At 44.5% G+C, this 21239-nt stretch overlaps 11 protein-coding genes across 11 annotated transcripts; 7 read left to right on the top strand and 4 right to left on the bottom strand.

Moving 5' to 3' along the window:
* Positions 1-189: 189 nt before the first annotated feature.
* On the bottom strand, positions 190-1074 carry SAMD00019534_093820 (hypothetical protein; the record flags this gene model as incomplete). Its single annotated transcript, XM_012895307.1, has 1 exon — positions 190-1074. A coding segment is annotated over one exon (885 nt), but the record flags the coding sequence as incomplete, so codon positions are not given.
* Positions 1075-2828: 1754 nt separating this feature from the next.
* Positions 2829-3885, top strand: SAMD00019534_093810 (hypothetical protein; the record flags this gene model as incomplete). Its single annotated transcript, XM_012895306.1, has 6 exons — positions 2829-2956; positions 3027-3275; positions 3337-3483; positions 3545-3625; positions 3686-3745; positions 3807-3885. 6 exons carry the CDS (start codon positions 2829-2831, stop codon positions 3883-3885), a joined length of 744 nt encoding a protein of 247 aa, XP_012750760.1.
* A 1999-nt stretch (positions 3886-5884) lies between these two features.
* Positions 5885-6391, top strand: SAMD00019534_093800 (hypothetical protein; the record flags this gene model as incomplete). Its single annotated transcript, XM_012895305.1, has 1 exon — positions 5885-6391. One exon carries the CDS (start codon positions 5885-5887, stop codon positions 6389-6391), a length of 507 nt encoding a protein of 168 aa, XP_012750759.1.
* Positions 6392-6436: 45 nt separating this feature from the next.
* SAMD00019534_093790 (hypothetical protein) lies at positions 6437-10187 on the bottom strand (the record flags this gene model as incomplete). Its single annotated transcript, XM_012895304.1, has 4 exons — positions 6437-6793; positions 6863-9520; positions 9600-9802; positions 9872-10187. 4 exons carry the CDS (start codon positions 10185-10187, stop codon positions 6437-6439), a joined length of 3534 nt encoding a protein of 1177 aa, XP_012750758.1.
* Positions 10188-10711: 524 nt separating this feature from the next.
* Positions 10712-11881, bottom strand: SAMD00019534_093780 (hypothetical protein; the record flags this gene model as incomplete). The annotated part of the gene is made up of 3 exons (XM_012895303.1): positions 10712-11143; positions 11228-11575; positions 11699-11881. Coding segments are annotated over 3 exons (963 nt in total), but the record flags the coding sequence as incomplete, so codon positions are not given.
* A 441-nt stretch (positions 11882-12322) lies between these two features.
* SAMD00019534_093770 (hypothetical protein) lies at positions 12323-13102 on the top strand (the record flags this gene model as incomplete). The annotated part of the gene is made up of 1 exon (XM_012895302.1): positions 12323-13102. The coding sequence occupies one exon, from the start codon at positions 12323-12325 to the stop codon at positions 13100-13102; it is 780 nt and encodes a 259-aa protein (XP_012750756.1).
* An 814-nt stretch (positions 13103-13916) lies between these two features.
* SAMD00019534_093760 (hypothetical protein) lies at positions 13917-17271 on the top strand (the record flags this gene model as incomplete). The annotated part of the gene is made up of 3 exons (XM_012895301.1): positions 13917-14084; positions 14156-14248; positions 14344-17271. 3 exons carry the CDS (start codon positions 13917-13919, stop codon positions 17269-17271), a joined length of 3189 nt encoding a protein of 1062 aa, XP_012750755.1.
* A 1437-nt stretch (positions 17272-18708) lies between these two features.
* On the top strand, positions 18709-19044 carry SAMD00019534_093750 (hypothetical protein; the record flags this gene model as incomplete). Its single annotated transcript, XM_012895300.1, has 1 exon — positions 18709-19044. The coding sequence occupies one exon, from the start codon at positions 18709-18711 to the stop codon at positions 19042-19044; it is 336 nt and encodes a 111-aa protein (XP_012750754.1).
* Positions 19045-19110: 66 nt separating this feature from the next.
* SAMD00019534_093740 (hypothetical protein) lies at positions 19111-19386 on the top strand (the record flags this gene model as incomplete). Its single annotated transcript, XM_012895299.1, has 1 exon — positions 19111-19386. The coding sequence occupies one exon, from the start codon at positions 19111-19113 to the stop codon at positions 19384-19386; it is 276 nt and encodes a 91-aa protein (XP_012750753.1).
* Positions 19313-19939, top strand: SAMD00019534_093730 (hypothetical protein; the record flags this gene model as incomplete). The annotated part of the gene is made up of 1 exon (XM_012895298.1): positions 19313-19939. The coding sequence occupies one exon, from the start codon at positions 19313-19315 to the stop codon at positions 19937-19939; it is 627 nt and encodes a 208-aa protein (XP_012750752.1).
* A 315-nt stretch (positions 19940-20254) lies between these two features.
* On the bottom strand, positions 20255-20998 carry SAMD00019534_093720 (hypothetical protein; the record flags this gene model as incomplete). Its single annotated transcript, XM_012895297.1, has 1 exon — positions 20255-20998. The coding sequence occupies one exon, from the start codon at positions 20996-20998 to the stop codon at positions 20255-20257; it is 744 nt and encodes a 247-aa protein (XP_012750751.1).
* Between the last annotated feature and the right edge of the window lie 241 nt (positions 20999-21239).

Raw genomic sequence — 21239 nt, 5'->3', positions numbered from 1 at the left:
CCCTGGCCCATGTAGCCAATTAACTTGTCAGGCTGCTAGCTAGGCAGTGTATATAAATAACAATGTCCAATGGAAGTAGGCCCTCCCATTGGCGCGCCAAGGTACTGTCTGTGCCCTGGGGTTTTATTGGGGCGTCGGGTCGCTCGCTGCGTTTGATAGATTGATATAAGTTGGGAATGTACATTACATTGGACATCCACTGACTTGGTTGAAGTAGTGGAGATGGTCGTAGACGTTGTAGAAGAGGGGGCTGACGGCATCTGAGCACTTGGGGTCCTCGCCAGAGTCATTGCACACGACGTAGGGACCAGTGGCATTCTTTGGATACCAGATCTCGTTGGAGACGTGATGGTACTGGATGGGGATTTGGGGTGGCACGTGGGGCACGATGTCCTTCTGGTTGACGACACGCCATGTGTTTGGCTGGATCGAGTTGTAGTACTCCTCAAAGATGATGTTGCCGACACGTGGCGAACCGAATGTGTAGGACATGGTTGGGAGCGCTGAGAACCACTCGACGACGTCGGCCATGCAGAGGGTGGCGAGGGCGCCGCCCAGTGAGTGTCCAGTGACGACGATGTTGGTGCACGATGGGCAGTTCTTGAGATGGTAGGACAGGGCGTTCTGGACATCGGCCTGCACAGACATGTAGGCCTCGTAGAATCCGAGATGGACCTCACCGCCGGCCACCTTGGGGTAGCTGGTCTGGAAGAACTTCATGTTGGTGATCCAGCTGGAAATGTCGGTGGAGCCACGGAAGGCCACAAACACTGTCTCGCCATAGGTGGCCACGTAGCACAGTGTGTCAGTGCTGTTGTTGTAGATGACTATTGGGTTGCTGACGATGGAGAAGTCGTCTTGGCAGCGTTGGCAGTTCCATGAAGTAATAACACTCTCTGGACAATAAGCATTGTATGACAACAACAAGTAGTCCTCAGCAGTTGACTGATCATATGGTATATTAGGTGGGTTGTTGGCCAAACATGCGGCCATCATCATTGAGCACATCAACAATGCTGTGCACAACATTGAATATTGTTGTGAGATTGACATAATTATTATTATTATTTGTATAATTATATATGTTTAAAAAAATAATACAGATAGAGAGATATTATATATGATGAAGATGTGTTGATCGTTTGATGGCTATGGATGATAGTGATATAGTTTACTGGTTATCGTGTGTCGGGCGAAATAGTGATTCGAAACAGAGTGATCCACGACAACAGATGGCAAGCGTGCAGACTGCAAAGATCGGGAACAGAGGTCACCTGTCGCTGCGAATTATTCGTTGGAAATCTTGTTTGTTTGTGACACGTGAGTAACAAAAGTGATTCAGTTTCGCATGCTCAAAGCAGTTGGGTGCATCCTTTTGGGGCCTGTTTTGATTTTGGGGCTTTGATGGGCACAATCAAAATGATGGTGATGATGAATTTTCTTGTGAGGTCTCCTTCGATCACAACCCAACACAGTCACATGGACTTGGTTCCCAAGCCCCAACATATACCTGTTGGTGATGGGAGTGCGACCATCCTGGGAGGAGTATTAAAGATGGATTGATCTCAATGGGGGATTGGATGACATTGTGACCCATCTTAATAATAATCCATGATCAAAAATATCTTTAATTTCAAAGACGGTCAATAATTCATTAAGATATTTATCAATAATTATTTAAAATAAATAAATGTTGCTGAAGGATAAGGGATAGTTCTTAATCATTTCTATTTTGTATTTATAACATGAATTCATATACCTAGTTATAAATGTTATGTTAGTTACATGTATTACAATCACTTGAAGTTCAAGGTTTACAACGTGTTGATCAAATCATGATATTTATTCGTTTCATTTCATTTCATTGGATGGGATATCCATAATGATAAAATAGGTCATGGGGGTAACATAGACTTGATGGGCCAGGACCTCGAGGTCATTCATTCGTTCATTCATTCTCCAAACACCAACATGTACTTTGATCAAACACACACACACATTCGATCAAACACACACACACAACTGTTACGACTTTGGGACGACTTCGATGTAACTATCTAGAGCTTCTATTGGAGATCAATCACTTGTGATAGGTGATTAGCCCACTTTGATACCCGACCATGGATTGGATGGCAGTGGTACTCTTCGAAATAGTATCTTGCTAAACTATCTATCTCAGCTTATGTTGATGGTGCTGTTGCTACTGGTGATGTTTAATTAATTGAACCAAACTAATCAATCAATCATCAATCAATCAAGGATCGAATCAACATTAAATTAATTAATTTATTATTATTACCAAAGAGACAACGAACCTATCAAACAAACAAACAAACAAACATTAGCATCACAGTCATCCTCATCATAATGTTGTTAAAGCCATCTGTTCCTCCCATTGGTTGATAAGGGGGCGGGGGTAGGATATGATCTACTTTACTTCTCTATCTCTATCACTCTTTGTCTCGCCTCACTCCAAGTTATGCATGCATAGCGCAACACTGTTCAGACTGCACTGACAGGCTTACTGATCTCCTATGATAGTACTTCTCTTTTAATAATGAATTGTGTAGAATCAGTTATTGTTGATTTCATTGACTATTTCTGCAATTAATATTAAAATGAATAAGTTACTAATTACTTTATTGATCTTGGTCCTATTCCTATTCTTGGACAACATACCTCCAGCATCAGGCCAGACACTCAATCAACAAGAGTGTAGGTATAATACCACCCCTCCATCCCATGTCCATTCAAACACTTGATCACGCGATCACTGACTTCATCCAACCACATTAGTGTCATCACTCAAATGGTTAATTCAACAATATATGGTTGATTGTGATATCAATGGAAGTACATGTGATCAGATCTCAAACAGCAACAATCCAACAGGTTCAATATTCCTGGATTGTTCATCAAACACCAGGAACTTTAATGAAGAAAACATCAATACAATGTAAGTTAACTCAATTACTCAATCACTTAATCAATCAAACAAAGACTAACTTTATGATTAATAATATTAGTATTATCTTTGTTGAGGTTCAGAAGGCCCAGGGTATACCTGATTCACAACAGGCAATATTGGAGTTTCCTTATTTGAAGTCGATCTCAATTGGAAATGATATGACGATGAGTGTTGCCAATCAATCAGCCAACTTTCTTGAATTGATTGATAACTCTGCCAACAAACTACTTCGTAACATATCTTACAGTTTCACTGGAACCTACTCAATTCCACAATTCTTTCCAACATCATTGACTTTGCAAAAGTTGTAAGTATATCCAAAAATCATGGAAAGAATGATCAACTATTATTAATATATTTTTATACAGTATCATATCACAATGCAAATTGATATCCAGTGTTCCGGCGACATTATTCAAACCATCATTAGTGGAGTTAAGGATCTCAGCATTCTACTACAGTGCACTTGAATTAAAGTTTGACTCCTCCCTCTCATTTCCAAACTTGGTATCATTGTAAGTCAAGAACAAACAATTTATTTATTTACTACTAACATGCCCAATCAAACAAATATAGGATACTCCAATATCCAGAAGACTATTCCTTGATACAAACAATGAACTTCAGCCATGATAGATATCCATTATTGAAAGTCATGTAAGTTATTAATTATTCATAATATTGATATCCAATTATTAACATTTTTATTACAATTAGTGATATAACATCATACCAAGGAAATAATTATATTATTGACTTACCAAACTTGAAATCATTGTATGTTAATTCCATGAGATGGATTAAAGATTGAAAAACTAACTATGTCAATAATTAATAGGGCATTAAACACTATGATGGTTGATGCGATTCAATCAAATGTCAATATTGCCAGTGCCCCTCAATTGGAGTCAATGTAATTTTAATTATTTATATGATTATTTATTTATTATTAATATTAACCAATATTATTATATTTAATTTAGGACATTTACTCGAGCATATGTAGCACCAACAGACTTAACTACATTCCCCAGACTTAACAGGGTGATTATGAATCATGCAAACTCAATCAAAAATGCCTACAAACTTGATACTCTCAAACTTCAAGATTCAAACATATCCACTTTCCCAATTCAAGATATCAATCACCAATGGTGGACCAATCAATCAACAGTGTATGTTTATTTACGGCACATATTCACACATTGACTAATACCAATCAACTCTATCAAATCAGTGATTTCTCCAACAATATGTTAGATGGATCTGTGTTTGATTATGGTGATCATTTCCCATTATCTTACAACTTGGATGGAAATTATGGATTGGAAGGTAGTCTCCCAGAGTCAGTTTGTTACATCAAGTACTTGAGTATTATTAATACTTCAATTGCAAAGGTACCTGAATGTATTTATTGTTACTGGGACTATCACAAGGCACACATGTCTTCAACCGTACCACCTCCACCAAGTAACTTCTCATGTAGTAAGTAACCTGAGTTCCAATTCGATGTGATACATATTATTGACCATCAATTTTAGATGCATCAATTGAGAAATACTTTTATATATTATCACCATCAAATAATATTACTTCAATATCTATTTATGGTAGGAATTTGGGATACTTCCCTTTGGGACCATTCAACAATATATCAATGGTCATTCCTAATAGATTATGTGTCTACACACCATCAAATACATCTGGAAATGTTACAATTATATTCTCAACATTCTTCAATGCAACAATTCAATGGATATCAGACAGTATGTATTATTATCTGAATCAATCAACTAATATTAACTCTATTATATTTATTTATAGACTCCAATGTAATGAAAGTATCTTGTCAATATCGCCTAGATAGAACATTGACTTGTACAATATATGGAACATTTGATACCAATTTGATTTATAATGTTGATTTAAACATGTACAAATCAATTATTCAATCAAAGTCAACCAGTACACTATCATTCCAAATCAACTCATTCAACACTCAAGTCTACACCAACAACCTAATCATTCGAAATGATTACCAACTTGTAAAGTCCATGGATCTCAAGCTACCTTGTAAGTCATCCAATCAATCTATTATATGTATTATACTAATTTAGTAATGTTTGCTAGGGTTCCCTATTGTTACTTCGGCACCACCAATATCAAGCCAAGGAGGAGTAGTCAGCTTGTTTGGAAAGTTTGGAATCGATACTTTTGAACAACATTTGGTCTTGATCAATTCTAAACAATGTTTAGTCTTAACAATCTCTGAGTCATCAATCACTTGTAATATTGATGGTACAATCAAATCTGGAATGGCCAACCTCTCAGTGACGATCAACAACTATATCTTCAAATCTGGATCAATCTTGGAAGTTGGTAAGTGTCATGTGATTGATATTAACCATAATTTATAATTAACATAATCATTCTATAGTCGACGCAAATGTAGTATCCAGAGATGGATGTAAAGCAGACTGCAATGGAAATGGCAAATGTATCGTGAAGGTGTGCCAATGTTATGATGGATATGATGGTGATGCTTGTCAATTCAAATCTTTACCTGTTGTGGTTGTCAATACCAATGATACATCACCTTCAATCACATTGAGAGCCAATGATACTTTGTTCCAATTCAACATGGTCTCAATTCAAGAATTGGACAACACTGGTGTGGTTGTACAAGAGCTAAGTCCACTCAGTTGGTCACAACTTATAACAATGGAAGGAGATATTCAAACATATAACTACACTGCCAATATGACCAAGTCAATCAACTTGACCAACTCTAACCTCATGGTCAACACTATCATGGAGTATTCAAACAAATCAAGAATGATTGATTTTGCTGGTCAGACAAGATTCTACCCTGCTTCATCACTCAAGATGATTAGTTCAATCAATGGATGGTCATTCATGTCCAATCTCAACTCACTCCGCATTGTCTTCACTACCTCGGGAGTAAGTGCGCCTCAGTCCACATGTGATGGTGTATCTGAGAATCAATCAAACTCCTTGGAGTATATCAAGGTATCATTCAATGGAACTACTTTCTATGGAAGATTCCTTCAATATGCAATATCAGATGGACGTCCTTCATACTCGAGGAATGAGATCATCAACACCTCCAAGGACTTAACATACTTTGGTATACATCTACCACAATGTCAACAATGTATTGTTGATCCAAACTTCTCTGCATTAGTCTCAAATGGATTGGATGATAATGATGTCTTGTGTCCAAGGTCTGAAGAAGGATTCCAAACATGGAAGATTGTAACGATCGTTGTAGTCTTGGGTGCATTTGTCATCGCCGCCTCTTTAGGAACCATTCTGTTTGTCAAGAGATACAGGCACCACGTTCGAGAGCGCAAGATAATGGAGTCAAGGTTAAAGAACATATCCACGACCAAGTCTGAATAAACGATATGTTGTGATGAACTTCCAAATGGAAATACTTTAATATGTCTAAGTGCCATAATGATATGCGTGTACTTGTGGATCGTGCACTTCCAGCACTGTCTTGATCTCTAGTCTTGCCTTGTAAAGCTTGGATACAACAAGTCCTGTGACCGACGTGTTGTCAAGCATTGCTGACACGTGAGTAGTGGTGGCATCGGCAGACCTCAATGTATAATACAACTCCTCCTCCTTTAGGCGCATGTCTCGAAAGTGCACCATGTCTCTGACCAAGTTCGTCATCATTGCCACGGACGATCGCCCGTCCAAGACATCCAATATCTTGTCCAAGTGTGCATCGTCATACTTGTCCGTGTAGCATTCAATCGACAACTGATCCTTAAATATATGTTCGTTGCGTTTCAGCTGTGATTGATTGAGTGAGTGAGTCAGGTCAGTGAGTGAAGGGGGCTGGAACTATTCCAATCAACTTACATAGTCCAACAATATGAATCGCGCCATTACTAGATACTCGTCCACTCGGTCGTAGACCTTCTTCCGCAGCCCATTGATTAGGTTGGCCGTATCAATGGCCTTGTCCATCGTGTTTGGTTCCAGCATGGAGTTGACAATCATCAAGTTCTCGCGAAGGATTGACATGGTGGACATGGACGGCGCACCCTCCTTTGAGTTGCCAAGTGACGACGCGGCCAACACGGGAGTGTAGCCTTTGCCGACCAGGTGATGGTCCACCGCGGAGTTGACCAACGCTGTCCACCAATTGACCAACTCGGTCTTCTTGTGTCCGCCCAGTATCATATTGTTTGTGGCGTTGAGTGTCGAGATATGTAGGTCGATCTCCTCGCACAGTGTCAGCAGGGCATCGCGCGCACTCAGACATGGGACGCGTCCTGCCTCCAAGTCCTGTATCAGCTGGAATAGCGACGGCATGTATGGCTTGAACTTTGTGAACTGCTTATGCACCTTGGCATAGGTCGCTTGTGCCTGTTTGATCGGCGTCGCCTGGAAGTATTGTTCGGGTGTCTGAGGCGTCGCGGCGCCGGCGGTCTGCCCTCCCGACATTGACGCGCGGCTATTCATATTCATTCGATTGAACTCTTCGACCAAGTGTCTTGGAGCGTCCACATTGATGTCGATGGGCGGGCTGCACTCGCCACCCGACATCGGGGCATTGGCCGCGGCCATGTCTGGCGTGGGGCACGTACTGCTGCCACAGTGGCAGTTGATGAAGGTCTTGAACTGTCCTTTGAGCTCGTTCATGTAGACAGTCTTGAGGTAGCGCACAAAGAAGACTGTGAACATGTGCGACATCTCGTCAATGTCGCGCTGGAACTGTTTGTTGTCGCGCAGCGACAGGATCTTTGACTTGAGCTTCAGCAACTTGTCCATCTGTATGATCTTGGCGCTGTTGTACACTGGCAGGGGTGTGTCACCCGCCTCGAACGACGCCAGATGCTTGCGCGTCACTTCCTTGACGGCGTTGTTGAGCTCGGTGTGGAACGCGTCGAATGGGTTGGTGACGTAGCGCTCAATCTTCTTCTCATTGCCCGAGAGCGGCTGAGGTAGTGCCATGTCGATAAGCGAGAGCGAGACAACGCGGCTGTAGGGTATGCGTACGCGGCCCACGGTCTGGTCGGGATGGATGTGCACGTAACAGTCCATGCCCAGGTGGTCGGCCTCGCCCATGTATCGCGCGTACACGAACGAACCTTCGTCAAACTCGTGGTGCACGGGATCGACCATGCGACCCATCGTCCAGTTCTTGGGCAGCTTGACCACGACAATGTCGCTGGGCGACATCTTCTCCTTGTCCAAATGCTGCGCAAACTCCTTTATCGTGCGCAACAACTCCTTATCGTCGAGTTTGCCACATGATATTATGTTGTCCACAAGTGCCTGGCGAGACACTCGCAACTCCCACAACATATTGGCATTGTTGTTGTTGGATGCACGTTTGTTTGATGATGACTTTGAGTTGTTTCCGCCACTGCCAATATTGTTGCCGCCACTGTTTCCACTGTTGCCGCCACTGTTGCCACTATTGCCACCGCTGTTGCCGCCACTGTTGCCGCCGCTGTTTCCGCCGCTGCTTAGATAAAAGTACTTCTTGATGCGCATTTGGATATCCTTGCTGGGAGTCATGCCGATGAGCACGTTCTCAGGGTCGGTGCGATGAGTGAAAAGATGATTGTAAAAGTCGAGGGCCAGGCGCAGCGTGGACTCGTTGTCCTCCTCATCCCAGTTGACACATCGCGCGTACACCTGGAGGAACTGCTCCATCACCAGTCGATAGTGCTCCATTTGGGCTTGGGTGCGCAGGCGACCAAAGCTCAGCATCTCAAAGTGGAATATGTGCACGATGCTGTTGAATCGTGTGTAGCCCTCGGTGGTCGTGGCGCTGGTGCTCATCTTGGGCACGAGGCTGGCAAAGATGGACTTGACGCGCTCGAGGAACAGCAGCATCTGGTTGGTCGAGGAGACCTCGCGTAGATTGATCAGCTCCAGCTCGTTGAAGTTGTCGATGGCCAGCAGCTGGTAGGTGAGGTACGACTTGACGTACGTCTGGTCCATGCAGTCGCTGGAAGGTCGCGATGACACTGACACGGTCGTGGTGGTGGGCTCGGTGTCTGGCACGGCCAAGAGACTGGCCGGCGACTGTGTCTTGCCCATTGAGAGGCCAAGCTGCTGGCCCTGGATCAGTGTGATGGTCGGCGACGATCCAGAGTTGGTGGGCGATGATCCTGTGCTGCTGGTGACCAGCGCACCGGCAAAGTTTAGTGTGTTGCCGCCAGACATTGAGGTGGCCGTCGAGCTCATGGCCGCCATTGGGGTGGGCGTGCCCGGGTTGTTGGAGCCGGGACCACCTGGCGTAGCATTGTTTGGCGAAGGCGTCGGACTCTTCATTGATTGAGAACACATCACATTGAGTGGCTTCAAAGGAGGTGGATTGATGCTGATCGTTGGCGTGGCCATGTTGTCCAACAGACTACTATAGTTGCCACTACTATTGCCACTCCCACTTCCACTTCCACTACTACTTCCACTTCCACTATCATTGAATGATGATCTTACAATCGAGAACAACGTCTTTGATTCGCACTTTGGTGCCATGCTCCTACAATGTTTGTGTGACTATTTGATTGATTGAATGATTGAAAGGGGTGTCAGGATGGATGGAATCATTCCATGAGTGATCATTGATCATGCATACCCTTAATGAACACTTTAGGCAATGTAGACATGTTAGGTCATCGAATGCAATGATTGGTCTGTCACAGCCAGAGCATGACATTGCATGATCAGGCTTCTCCTTGGCCCAATCATGCTTTGTAAAGGTACATGGTTGCAATGATTTCAAAGGTGATGTAGGATCAATGCACTTGATATGTGATGACAATGAGCAATGTGTACAGCCTGTAAAGTGTGTACAAGTTAGTCATCGGTGACTGACTCATGTGATGATTGAATGAATGATGTACATACAATAGCCTACTTTGCCAACATCCCATATCAGTCTGGTGCAAACAAAGCAGTAGGGTAGTCTTGAGAAGTGTTTGCGTACCCAGTTATGTGTGTGTGGTTGTTGTTGTTGATGTTTGCTGCTACTGCTATTGCTACTGCTACTGCTGTTGCTGTTACTGTTGCTACCAATGCTATTATTTAGGCTATTGTTATTGTTATTGTTATTGTTGTTGCCACTGTTACCACCACTTCCACCGCCACTGCCACTACCATAGTTGCTACCATTGTTGTTGTTGTGGCCACCACTATTAGTTGTGTTGCCAATTGAGCTCGTCATATCCAATGACACACCTTAACTCATATTATTTGTTATTACAAATAAATAATAATGAATAGTAATAGTAATAGTATATGTTTAATGTTAATGTTAATGTTATAATGATTATGTTAATGTTTCATCAAGAGAAGAGAAGACCCTGCAAACGTGGGTATTTGATTCATCCACAATCAAAGACCATCAGTCTCGAGGCCATCACCTCTCGGGTCACTCTTTTACCACAAGTGTGCGAGTGTGGTGATCAAAATCTCGACCCTGATCGATCAGGTGCGTTGACGATCAGCCAACCACCACTCACTGACTAATCACTGATCTTTCAGGAAAGGGTCAACCCTATCAATCAAAGGATTGCTGGACTGGACTGGACTGGACTGGACCAATCCTTGACCAAGTCATATGATTGATTGATTGATGGAATGAATGATTGATTGACGAATGATCATGTGGATATTTTACACTTTGGATGACGACTAAACATCGATGCAATGATGATGTTGTCATAGCTTTGTTGTTGTTTGATTATCACTAATGTTGTTGTTGTTGCTGTTGTTGTTGCTGTTGTTGGCGTCGTCGCTCTGTTGTCTCCAATCATCAAAGTCATCATTCTCTTCCTCTTCCTCCAACAGACGTTGTTGTTCAACGAACCAACGCGGCAGGTTATTGGGCAACGTTACAAGATCGACATCAAACAGCTCGATAAACTGCTCGTTAACGTAGCGTGTGTTGCTCTGTCCCGTGAAGCTGCGGTACTCCACCAGGATGGACGTGAGGTTCCAGTTCTGCAGGCGGCGTAGACATCCCACCAGCACACCCGTCTGGTGTATTCCAGACGTGCACGTGATCATCAAAGGATAGAAGTCATAGTTCAACACAATCTCCATCGTCTCCTTAATCAACTCTTCTGTCACAGGCTTCCAAGATGTGTCTGCCTTCCATGCCTTGAGCCCAAGATGTATCTATTGGATGTTTGATTGATTGATTGATTGAGTGAGAGTGAGTGAGGGGCCGAGCAAGACAGGGAGACAGAGATGGATACTTACCAGATTGATGTTGTTCTCTTCGAGGAAGGTGGTGACGGCCTTGATCGGGACCTCGGGAGACAGTTGCACAACGGTCTTGAGACCCAGCATCTTGATGAAGGGGAAGTTGACCGGGTAGAGTGAGTTGGTGCGGTAGAGTTGTGGCTCGATTATGCCAAAGAGAGCGGGCGGGGATAGTTGGGGAGGACCCTGTTGTTGCATATGCAACAGTTTACTCGCTTGTGACAAGTGCATCTGTTGTTGTTGAAGTACTTGTTGTTGGCTCAGATGTTGGTGTTGATTTGTGTCGGTTGTGGTCGTTGTTGTTGCAGTTGTATTTGATGAAGAAGTGCCATTCACTTGTGATGACTGTTGTACTGAAGTACCTGCTGTCGATGGACCAGTCGTAGTCTTTCCATTTATCAATGATGTATTAGGATGTTGTTTTGACTTTCTCAGAGATGATGTTGTTCCTGTCGATTGATTATGTGCTTGTTGTGTCTGTTGTTGTTGTTGCCCTTGTTGTTGGCTCTGTTGCTGTATATTTTGTTGATTATTATGTATCTGTTGTTGTTTATTCAATGATGATGATGATGAAGGTTCGACGGTGACATTACTACTACTACTATTTGTAGACTCGCTCATTATATATACAACCTGTGATCGATCAGTTACTTAATGTGTATAATATATATAGTGTTTGTTGTAGTTCTTTCTGTTCTCAACAGGGTTGATGTTTGTATCAAAGATGATTGAATGAATGAAGAGTGAATGAATGAATGAATGAATGAAAGTGTCAGTGAGTGAGACTCTTCGGATCAACCCTTGGACCAGACCTTGTTTTTGTCAGAACTTCACTTCACTTGTGAGATTGTTTCACAAACACAACCCCCACAACCCTAAACACTCACTTCTTGATAACGCTATGATCTTGGGACTCTTCCGACCCATCAAACCCAACCCACCTTTGACTTCATCAACTTGTTGTCTTACTTACTTTGGATGGACTACACTTAATATATATACATTATTTATTTATTTATTTAATTATTCAATCACCCAAGAGGAAGAGAGAGACAGAGGAGAGGAGTGTGACACTCACAAGGGACATCAGCAATGTCTGCTGCTACATCAACGACAACTACAACAACGACAATGACAACTACCATGATGTCCAATACCACCATCAAGAAGAATACAATGACGCCAACAAAGAGCATACCGATACTGCCTCTAAAGTCACTGCCTCCATTACCTCCTTATAGTAGTAGTCCTCAGTTGGGTGGCAGTGGCAGTGGCAGTAGCACGCCAAACAAGTCGATAGAGATGTATAGGAAGCAGACAATGTTGTCTCAACAACAATCTTATAAACAGTTTCAGTTGCAGGATGGACAGCCTCAGCCATGGCGCTACGCAATCACACCTGGAAGGATCAGAGCGGCTTCATCCGTTCCCGTACCCTTGCACTATCTCTCGCCCACCTTCCATCTGTCCGAGACGACCTCCTCCACACCACGTTCACTATCACCGCCACAATTCCAATCATCACCATCAACTTCATCACCATCATCACCAGTCCTCCTCAGCAGCAGCTACAACAACTCACCAAGTCTCAAGCCGATTAACCACCTTCCAAGCATTGCCACTCAGAATCATCAACAACATCAACAACATCATCAGCAGCAACATCAGCAACAGTGGAGTCCACCTCAGCAGCATAGATCAGGTGACATGGGATCAGACAATGGTAGCAGTTCACCTATGTCACCAAGTTCACAGCTACGCAAACAGACATTTATAGGCAAGCTAAAGGATTTGATCGCCGCCAACAACAACAACAGCAGCATTGGCGGTAACAATGGCAACAGTGTATGTATATCTCAAACAAACGATTGAACTGACAACAGTCGGTTGATGTGGATTGATTAATTGATTGATTGATGGATTGAATGAGGTTGATGGAGCAAGTAATAGTGAGTAAGTGAGAGGAGCGAGTGGTCATGTGATTGATGCGTGTTGAGTGATTGACGGGTGTGTGATCCGGTCCACACTCAATCAATCAATCAATCACCCACTGTCACACACACTCACACACACATACACACCAATCAGCTGATGTTGATGGACATCTATATATATCCAAGCTGTTGGCAACAGTGTGGTTGTGATGTGAGTGTTGGAGAATGTAGAAGTAGTAGCAGTCGTAGCAGTAGTAGCAGTAGTTGTACACACATGTGGCAGGCCCCGCCTGGTCATACTTGGCACCTGGGGGGTGTCACATTCATGCTCCTACCTACCTACCCTACCATACCCTACCATAACTACCCTACCGTACCCTACCTTTACCAACATTACTTGCTCCTTTAATTAACTTACGGTCAATGCCATCTGGTCAGTCAGACTAGACTGACCTGACTCAAGTGATGTTTGATTGTTTGTGATGTTGATCTCCTTGGAGATAGAGTTGTGATGAATGATGTATAACTAATCAACGGTTCTCAACATTCCTCCTTCTTGTTTTACCATTTTCTTTATTGATTGGATTGATTGGATTAATGGCCAACAACAGGACAACCAAGACTCATCAACAACTCCACCAGCAACTCCAACTTCTCCAACTTCCACTCAATCAAATACAACAACAACAACAACTGCAGCTCAAACAAATCCAACAACTACTACAACATCAACTACAACAACGACAACAAGCATGGGAAAGGAAATAGACATTATAGAGATATTTGGATTGTCAAGGAAGGAAGTGGTCGTGTCTGAGCATCCATGCGCATATCGACGCAAGGTGTCCAAAGCCGGAAAGATATATATAACAACCAATCATCTATGTTTCTACAGTCTGATATTCAACTCTGAGATAAAGGTAAAACTCACGAGTCCACGGCATCATCCATCAATCCAGCCATGCTGACCCATCAAACACACATAATCCAGGAATGCACACCATTCAAAGACATCAAAGGCATCAAGAAAGTGTCATCACTAATAATTGGTAGTTCAATCGAGATCACAACAGAGGACTTCAAAGTATGTTTGATTGAGTGGATAATTGATTGGATTGATTGATCAACTGACCTGGAACCATTCCACCCCCATCCCCATCCTCTGACCCATCACTTTAGTATGTGTTTGGACTTTTTGAGAATGCAGATACGGCATATTGGGAAATGATGAGACAGATGAAGTACGCTCAGATGATAAACATACATAATAATAAGGTGGCACCAATCACACAGACGATCAAACAACATCCAGTGGCTGTTGATGAAGCCTCTTCGAGGGTCAATGGAGGTGGAGCAAGTTCAGCAGGCGGCCGTGTTAGATTCACGTCTGTCAGCGTGGTCGAGAGGAAGGAAGACACCAACAATATCATTGGCACCACATTAACAAACAACAACAATGCCAACAACAGGTCCACATTGGTCAGGTCTCGTAGCGGGTCGGTTCCATCATATGCTGTGACCAAGAAGAAGCCACAGCAACAGATGGAAAAGGGCAGCCCACTCGACCACTTGGTGTCGCCACCAAAGAAACACCCAATCACATCGGCTTGGGAGACAGAGGAGGAGGCCGACGAAGCATCAAGCAGCTCGCCACCTCGTCCATATGGTGGAGGACCAAGCATCAACGCCTTGGCAGAGGCTTCATCGCCAATCTCCAAGTCAATCGCAACAACAACTTCATCTTCATCACCATCTGCAGTGGTCATCATTGAACCAAAGCAGCCGCCTGCCCCGGCCAACACCACAACCACGATGCCCTCCAAGTCAGTGCGACGATCAATAATGGTATCCAAGGACTCCGCCGAGCAATATGCTGGCTCGGACAGTAGTGGCGCCGCCACCGTCTCGTCGCCACCTAGGGACACAAACACCACCACAAGCAGTCGTGATCGCTCAAACACATTGTTTGGTCTGAGGAAGGGCCGCACCAAGAAGTTGGCATCAGACGCCAAGAACAAGGAGTCAATCGACAAGCTCAACTCAATGTTAAGCTCGCGCAAGAGCAAGGAGAACTTGGCCAACAACTACTTGCGCGAGGATGTGTTTGGCGTGCCACTTGGATTGCTGCGCGTCGACGACAAGTTTTCGGCCTGCCCCATGTTTGCCCTGCGTCTGTTCCAACATCTCGAGGAGTTTGTGGCCACTGATCGCCTGGCCGTCAACAGCATCTACCTCAGTCTTTTTGAGTGTGATGAGACATTGCTCAAGAGTCTCACTCAATCAATCAATCGTGCGGCCACGGACCCGAGTGGCGATGAGGATGTTGGCGCGACGCCCGTAGGCATCCTCGCGCGACAGATTAAGCGTGGACGTGAGGATGTGTACAAGGAGCTGGGCACGCCTCCACACGTGGTGGGCGAGCTCTTCAAACACTTCCTCAGCTCGCTGCCACAGGCGCTGATGCCCGAGGAGCTGGTGCTCTGCGACGACGTGGACAACCATCAGTACAAGTTGAGCATGATCCGCTCGCTGATCTTCTCGCAGCACCTGGCTCACTGGTCATTGTTCAAAGCGATGGTCTATCACTTTGTCAAGGTGGCCCAGCATCAGCATGTGGCCAGCCCAGATGTCTCACCCGCATCATCGTCCACCGTGCTCGCGCACCTCTCTTCTGTGTTTGGTCCATTGATCGTTGGAATTGTGCCATCGTTTGCCACGGACCAGAGTGTTAGACGGATCACACGAGTGCTCCAATTCATCCTGGAGCATCACGACGCTATACTTGCCGACTACGTGGCCGACACGCAATACGTCGTCAAGAAGGGTCGCCAGGTGCTGCGGGCCGCCCCGCTCAGCGTCGTCCTTGTCAAGCTATCGGATATCTACTATCGCGACGACACACTACTCGACACATTCAATCTGACGCATGATGACTACTTCATGCCCACGACAGACTATGCACAACATCTTTTCTCAATCTATTTGGAGCAGCACAGCAGCGCAGGTCGCACGGCGGCCTGGCGACTACGTCTACGCGAGCGTGTACTTTTCCTTCTGCGAACATTGGTCGAGTCCAAGCCAACTGAATACTGGACCTCCCCAACAGGATCCAATCTTCAAAAGGCAATACTAGGCTTCACAAACAATCTTCGTTGCAATGCATCGTTCGAAGAGAACAAGTTGGTCATCTCACTGGAGGACTTTGTCAGGCGAGTGGACCAGCATCCAGCCGTTCCCTCAGACAGCAGCCCTCCAGCCGCGACCAGTCCACCAACCACACCCACACGACCAGTGGCATCGCCCTCACGCAAGGCCAAGAACGACTTTATCCTCGCGGCCACTCGCACAATGCCCATGCGCAGGTTCAACATGATCGATTCTGATCGCGAAGAGCTGGCCATTCAGATGACATTGATGGACGAGCGAGTGTTCCGCGCGCTCTCCATCTTTGACCTGCTCAAGAACCGCTTCGCCAAGCCTGAGCAGTCGCCCACGTTCCAGGCCATGGTGGCAAGCTTCAATCGATGGAGCTCGTGGGTGGGCTCGGAGATTCTGTCCGCTGTGACAGCAAGCCAGCGAGCACAGGTCATCGAGACATTCATTGAGGTGGCCAGCAACCTGTTGGAGCTTAAGAACTTCCATGCCGGATACGCACTGACGATGGGTCTGCAACACTATGCCATCAAGCGTCTGGCTCAGAGCTGGGACCGCGTGTCAAAGAAGTCGATGCAGGTGTTTGCCACGCTGCAGGCGGTGTTCTCCACCGACTCCAATCACAAGGCTTATCGTGATCGTCTACACATCACCAAGCCGCCACTCGTACCATACATTGGAATATACAGCAAGGACTTGTTTGTGGTTGGCGATGCATCACAAACATTGTTGGACGAGAGTGCACAGATACTGAATCTGGAGAAGCTGAGGTCTATTCAATCAATAGTCAGCGCATCCAATGGATATAGACAGTTGGCCTACCCAATGAAGCCCAATGTCCAAATGCAGGCAAAGATCACAGATAGACCGATACTCAATGACGATGAGATGTATGACAAATCACTCTTGCTTGAGCCAAAGCAACAACAGCAGCAACAACAGCCACAGCAATAACATAAATGTACAGTTACCTGGCTGGCCCTGCCCATTCTCTGGATGGGTCAGCCAATCTTATTTATTACTTCATTCATCCAGCAATGTGCCAAGTGTCTGTTTTTTGAGTGGGCATGATGCGCAGCATCTCTGGTACAATCGATACAACATGGATCTCTGGTTACCAGGTCTAGTTTTCAACTTAAGTTGGTGTGCTGGGGAAAGTGATTGCTCGACTGATTTACCAGAGAGAAGAACAATCTCATATGATTTCTCTAGTTGTTGTTCACAATGTTTGTTGTTGGTGATGAAAGGCCCAATATCTTTGAGACATAGCATATTACTCCCATACAAAATGCTATATTATTAAATGAGAAAATTGGTCAAATACACATGTATAATATGTTTAGCTTTTGGTGCACTAAGACGATCCAACGTTCTTGATCTAAGATCCAATGTGAATATTTTGAACAATCATTAATTATTTTGAACAACCATTCATTTGTACTTGCAATGTTAATTTAATTTATGCCAATCAATCAATTTATTATTATTCTTCCAAAAATATACCAAGTCTATGTTGTTTGAGTGGACATGAGGGACAGCATCTTTGATAATGGCGATATAACATGGTTGAGATGGCTGGAGTTGGCGGGGACCAATCAGATAGATTTTTTTTGCAAAAGTTGATGGACAGATTGTTGAGATCCGAGAATATTGGCTGTGACAGGTGTTCAACCAGTTTTGTAACTTTTGTACGATCATCGTGTCTTGACTGTATGTTGTAGAGGTAGTTGTTTACCTTGATCGATTTGATACGTGTTGTGACCTCTGGCATCATACGTATGATATCGGCAACAAAATAATCAGTATCAAACTTGAGAGAGGTTAGAATCTGTGACCTCTCGTCTTTGAAGTACGACTGCAACAATGGGGGCAAGTCCCTGGCAGAACCCTGATATTGTGAGACTATCAGGTGTAGCTTGCGAATGTTGTTGAAAGTTGCAATTGTGAGCAATTTAATTGAATGTAATTGCAATGACCAAGATGTAATATGTTGGTGTATCTCTTCATTTGGGTAGCCACAATTGATAGTCGGTCTTGATTTAATCTTAATACCAAAATTATTATTGCTTTGTTAGTAATTGTTGTGGTTTCTGCCAGCTTGGCGACAGCCAAGAACACCAATTTTATTGTTCAACCTTCTTGCTATACAGCCGAGGGTTGTTCAATCTTTAGCCAAACTTCATACTGGTCAGACCCCAACTGGAGCAAGAACCCTAGTTTCTACACTTTCATCATTGATCTAGGAGGCAACAACAACCCTGCCCTCTTAATCATCGATGATAACTCCACCACACCTAACCAATCGACTCTTTACTTGTTACTGGTGGCCACAACACCCAACTCAATGTTGTTGGAACCCAACACCTACCATATATCTTTAAGGGAGCTTCCATGACTCTGACCACCGTGACCTTCGCCATGCTTGGTGATGCCAAGTTGTTTATCAACTTCCTCACCTTGGCTGATTCTTCCTTCACCATGAACAACTCGACCATGATGCAAGTGTTGGATGGGATTCCCTCCTCCAACTTCACCATAGACGCCGCATCTGAAGTCAACTTAAATGATGATGCCCGTTTCTTCTCTGGAAACTCATACCTTGATGGTATGGTCAATCTCAACGATAAGGCCATTATGAACTCCTACTTGGACACCGTGATCAACGCCCCCACCTTTGTCGCAGAACATGCCTCCATCTCTGGTCGTAACGTCGCCGTCAACTCTTAATCCACCTTCCTAGGACAGCTGACTGCTGTCACCGAGATCGTTCTAGGCAACAACGAGACCTCAGCAATGACCTTCGAGGGATGCTTGTTCCAGTGCAACAAGTTGACTGTCTACCCCGAGATTACCCTGAGCATCAATCCAGGCAAGTGCCAACTTTACTTTAGCTTCCTGGACCTGAGCGATTCGTCAACAATTATTGTTGACTCGGCTGAGTTCTGGATTGGAGACACCAACGGCAACATCACGATGGGACCAAACATTGTGATCCATGGAAATACCTCCATCTCACTCTACGGAGGTGTTACCGTGCTCAACCCCAAGCTTGACCAACGCAGGTGGTGAGAACCGTGTGCTCCAGGCCAACCCAACGTACGCCAATGTCAGCGTCGGAACTGGTACTTTGGCCATCAACAGTGCAACCTTCACCTGCAACTACATCGACGTCCCCAAGGGATTCTTTGTCTACCTCAATTTGAAGCACAACACTGAGGTCAACACTAAGGGTCTCATTGTTGCCGGCCAGCTATACATCAAGGGTGACATCACCGTCAATGGAGACATCCAGGTCACGACTTCCGGCCAGATGTACGTCAACGTCGGCGAGACCCTGACCATCAACGGAAACCTCGAGCTCAACGGCCTCTCTGTTGTCTCTGTGCGTCCATCCGCTGCCTACGTCTCCACTCCAGCAATCAGGACCATCACTGCCTCTCTCAGTGGCAGCCTGAACTATGGCCCAGAGAGCGGCATGTCCTACGATGGTCAGACCTACACTTTCCAGGCCGCCAAGAGCGCATTCGTTGGTTCCTTCACCAGCTTCCAGCCAACCAATGCCCCATCTGGTGGTATGATTGATGTCGCAGCCAACACCATCGCCTTGACCAAGAGCTCCTAAATAAGAATAATAATAAACTATTCATTGTCTGTCTGTTTGTCAAACTGACAATGATCGAATGACGTACTTTACTTAAATATCTCGGCCTCGTGGCCCATGCTATGCTTCGCCTCTCATAGAGGCGCATGGAGTAGATCCACAGGTGGGAGGCTGGGCAGTCTATGGTGCCCTCACTCCTCTGGGACTCGCGAGCTATTGTCTCGAACTAAAGGGAGACTGAGTCTTGTTTCCTTTCCTATGATTGCCATGTTAAAACGACTTGAAGAGTGGATGACTGATTGTTGGCTCTGGAGCGAGCCTCGCTCTCTAATACATTCAGCCAGACTTGTACAGGCTGTGCGTTGAGCTTGACGATTGGTGTGAGATTGACTGTGGAGTACTCCTCTTTAGATGCTTTCGTTGTGAGTGGCCAGATGAGAAGATGAAGTTTGATATTGAGTCGTCTTGACAATCGAGTGGATAGGGACATTGAGGACAACAATATATCTTCTCCTCAAAGTTGATATAATAGTCGACCAATGCAACGCCTTGACATCTCTTGCAATATAATGTCTCTGTTGGTTGTGTTGTCGTTGTTGTAGTTGGTGTTGAGCGGGCCAGTGATGTACCATCTTTCCTCTTTCTTGTGTTTTTGTTTGTGTTTGAGTTGTTGTTGTTGAAGTTGTCGCTCGTGCTACCAACATCAACATAACGTTGCATAACGGGTGCAGGTGAGAGAGGTGCGCTTGACACCATTCCAATGTCAATACCAGGCGATATCATCATGTGATCGAATAGTGACTTGGTGACATCGTTGTGGTGTCCACCACTCATACTACTGCCACTGCTGCTGTTGCTGCTGGTACTGTTGTGACTGGCTGTGATATGATCACTGAAACATAGGGCATCCTCCATTGTCAACATGTTGTGTTGGCTTGGTGACATTGTCGCTGCTGATGCCGATGCCGTTATATGATCGATCAATGATTGTGACTCGTATGAAGACGATGGTGAGATACCGAGTCCACCTGCACCGCCTCGATGGCTGTTGTGATTGTGATTGTGATTATCACTCCACATTGTATTACTATATTCATATGATGATATATAATCGTTTACAAAACTATCACTTTGTTGTTGTTGCTTTAAGATATTTATGTTATTAGTTGTTTGATCGTCATCAATTTCAGATGATGGGCTGTTGTTGTTTGAGTTGTTGTTGTTATTGTTGAATGAGTTATAACCATTATCATGTATTAAATGCATAGTAATACAGTGTATTTAAATATTTATATCTCTATGTAATTAATCAAACAATATA

This window comes from Acytostelium subglobosum (genome assembly GCF_000787575.1).
Source record: "Acytostelium subglobosum LB1 DNA, scaffold: scaffold22, whole genome shotgun sequence".
Classification (NCBI taxonomy): domain Eukaryota; phylum Evosea; class Eumycetozoa; order Acytosteliales; family Acytosteliaceae; genus Acytostelium; species Acytostelium subglobosum.
This window is presented reverse-complemented; position numbering and strand designations above follow the sequence as displayed.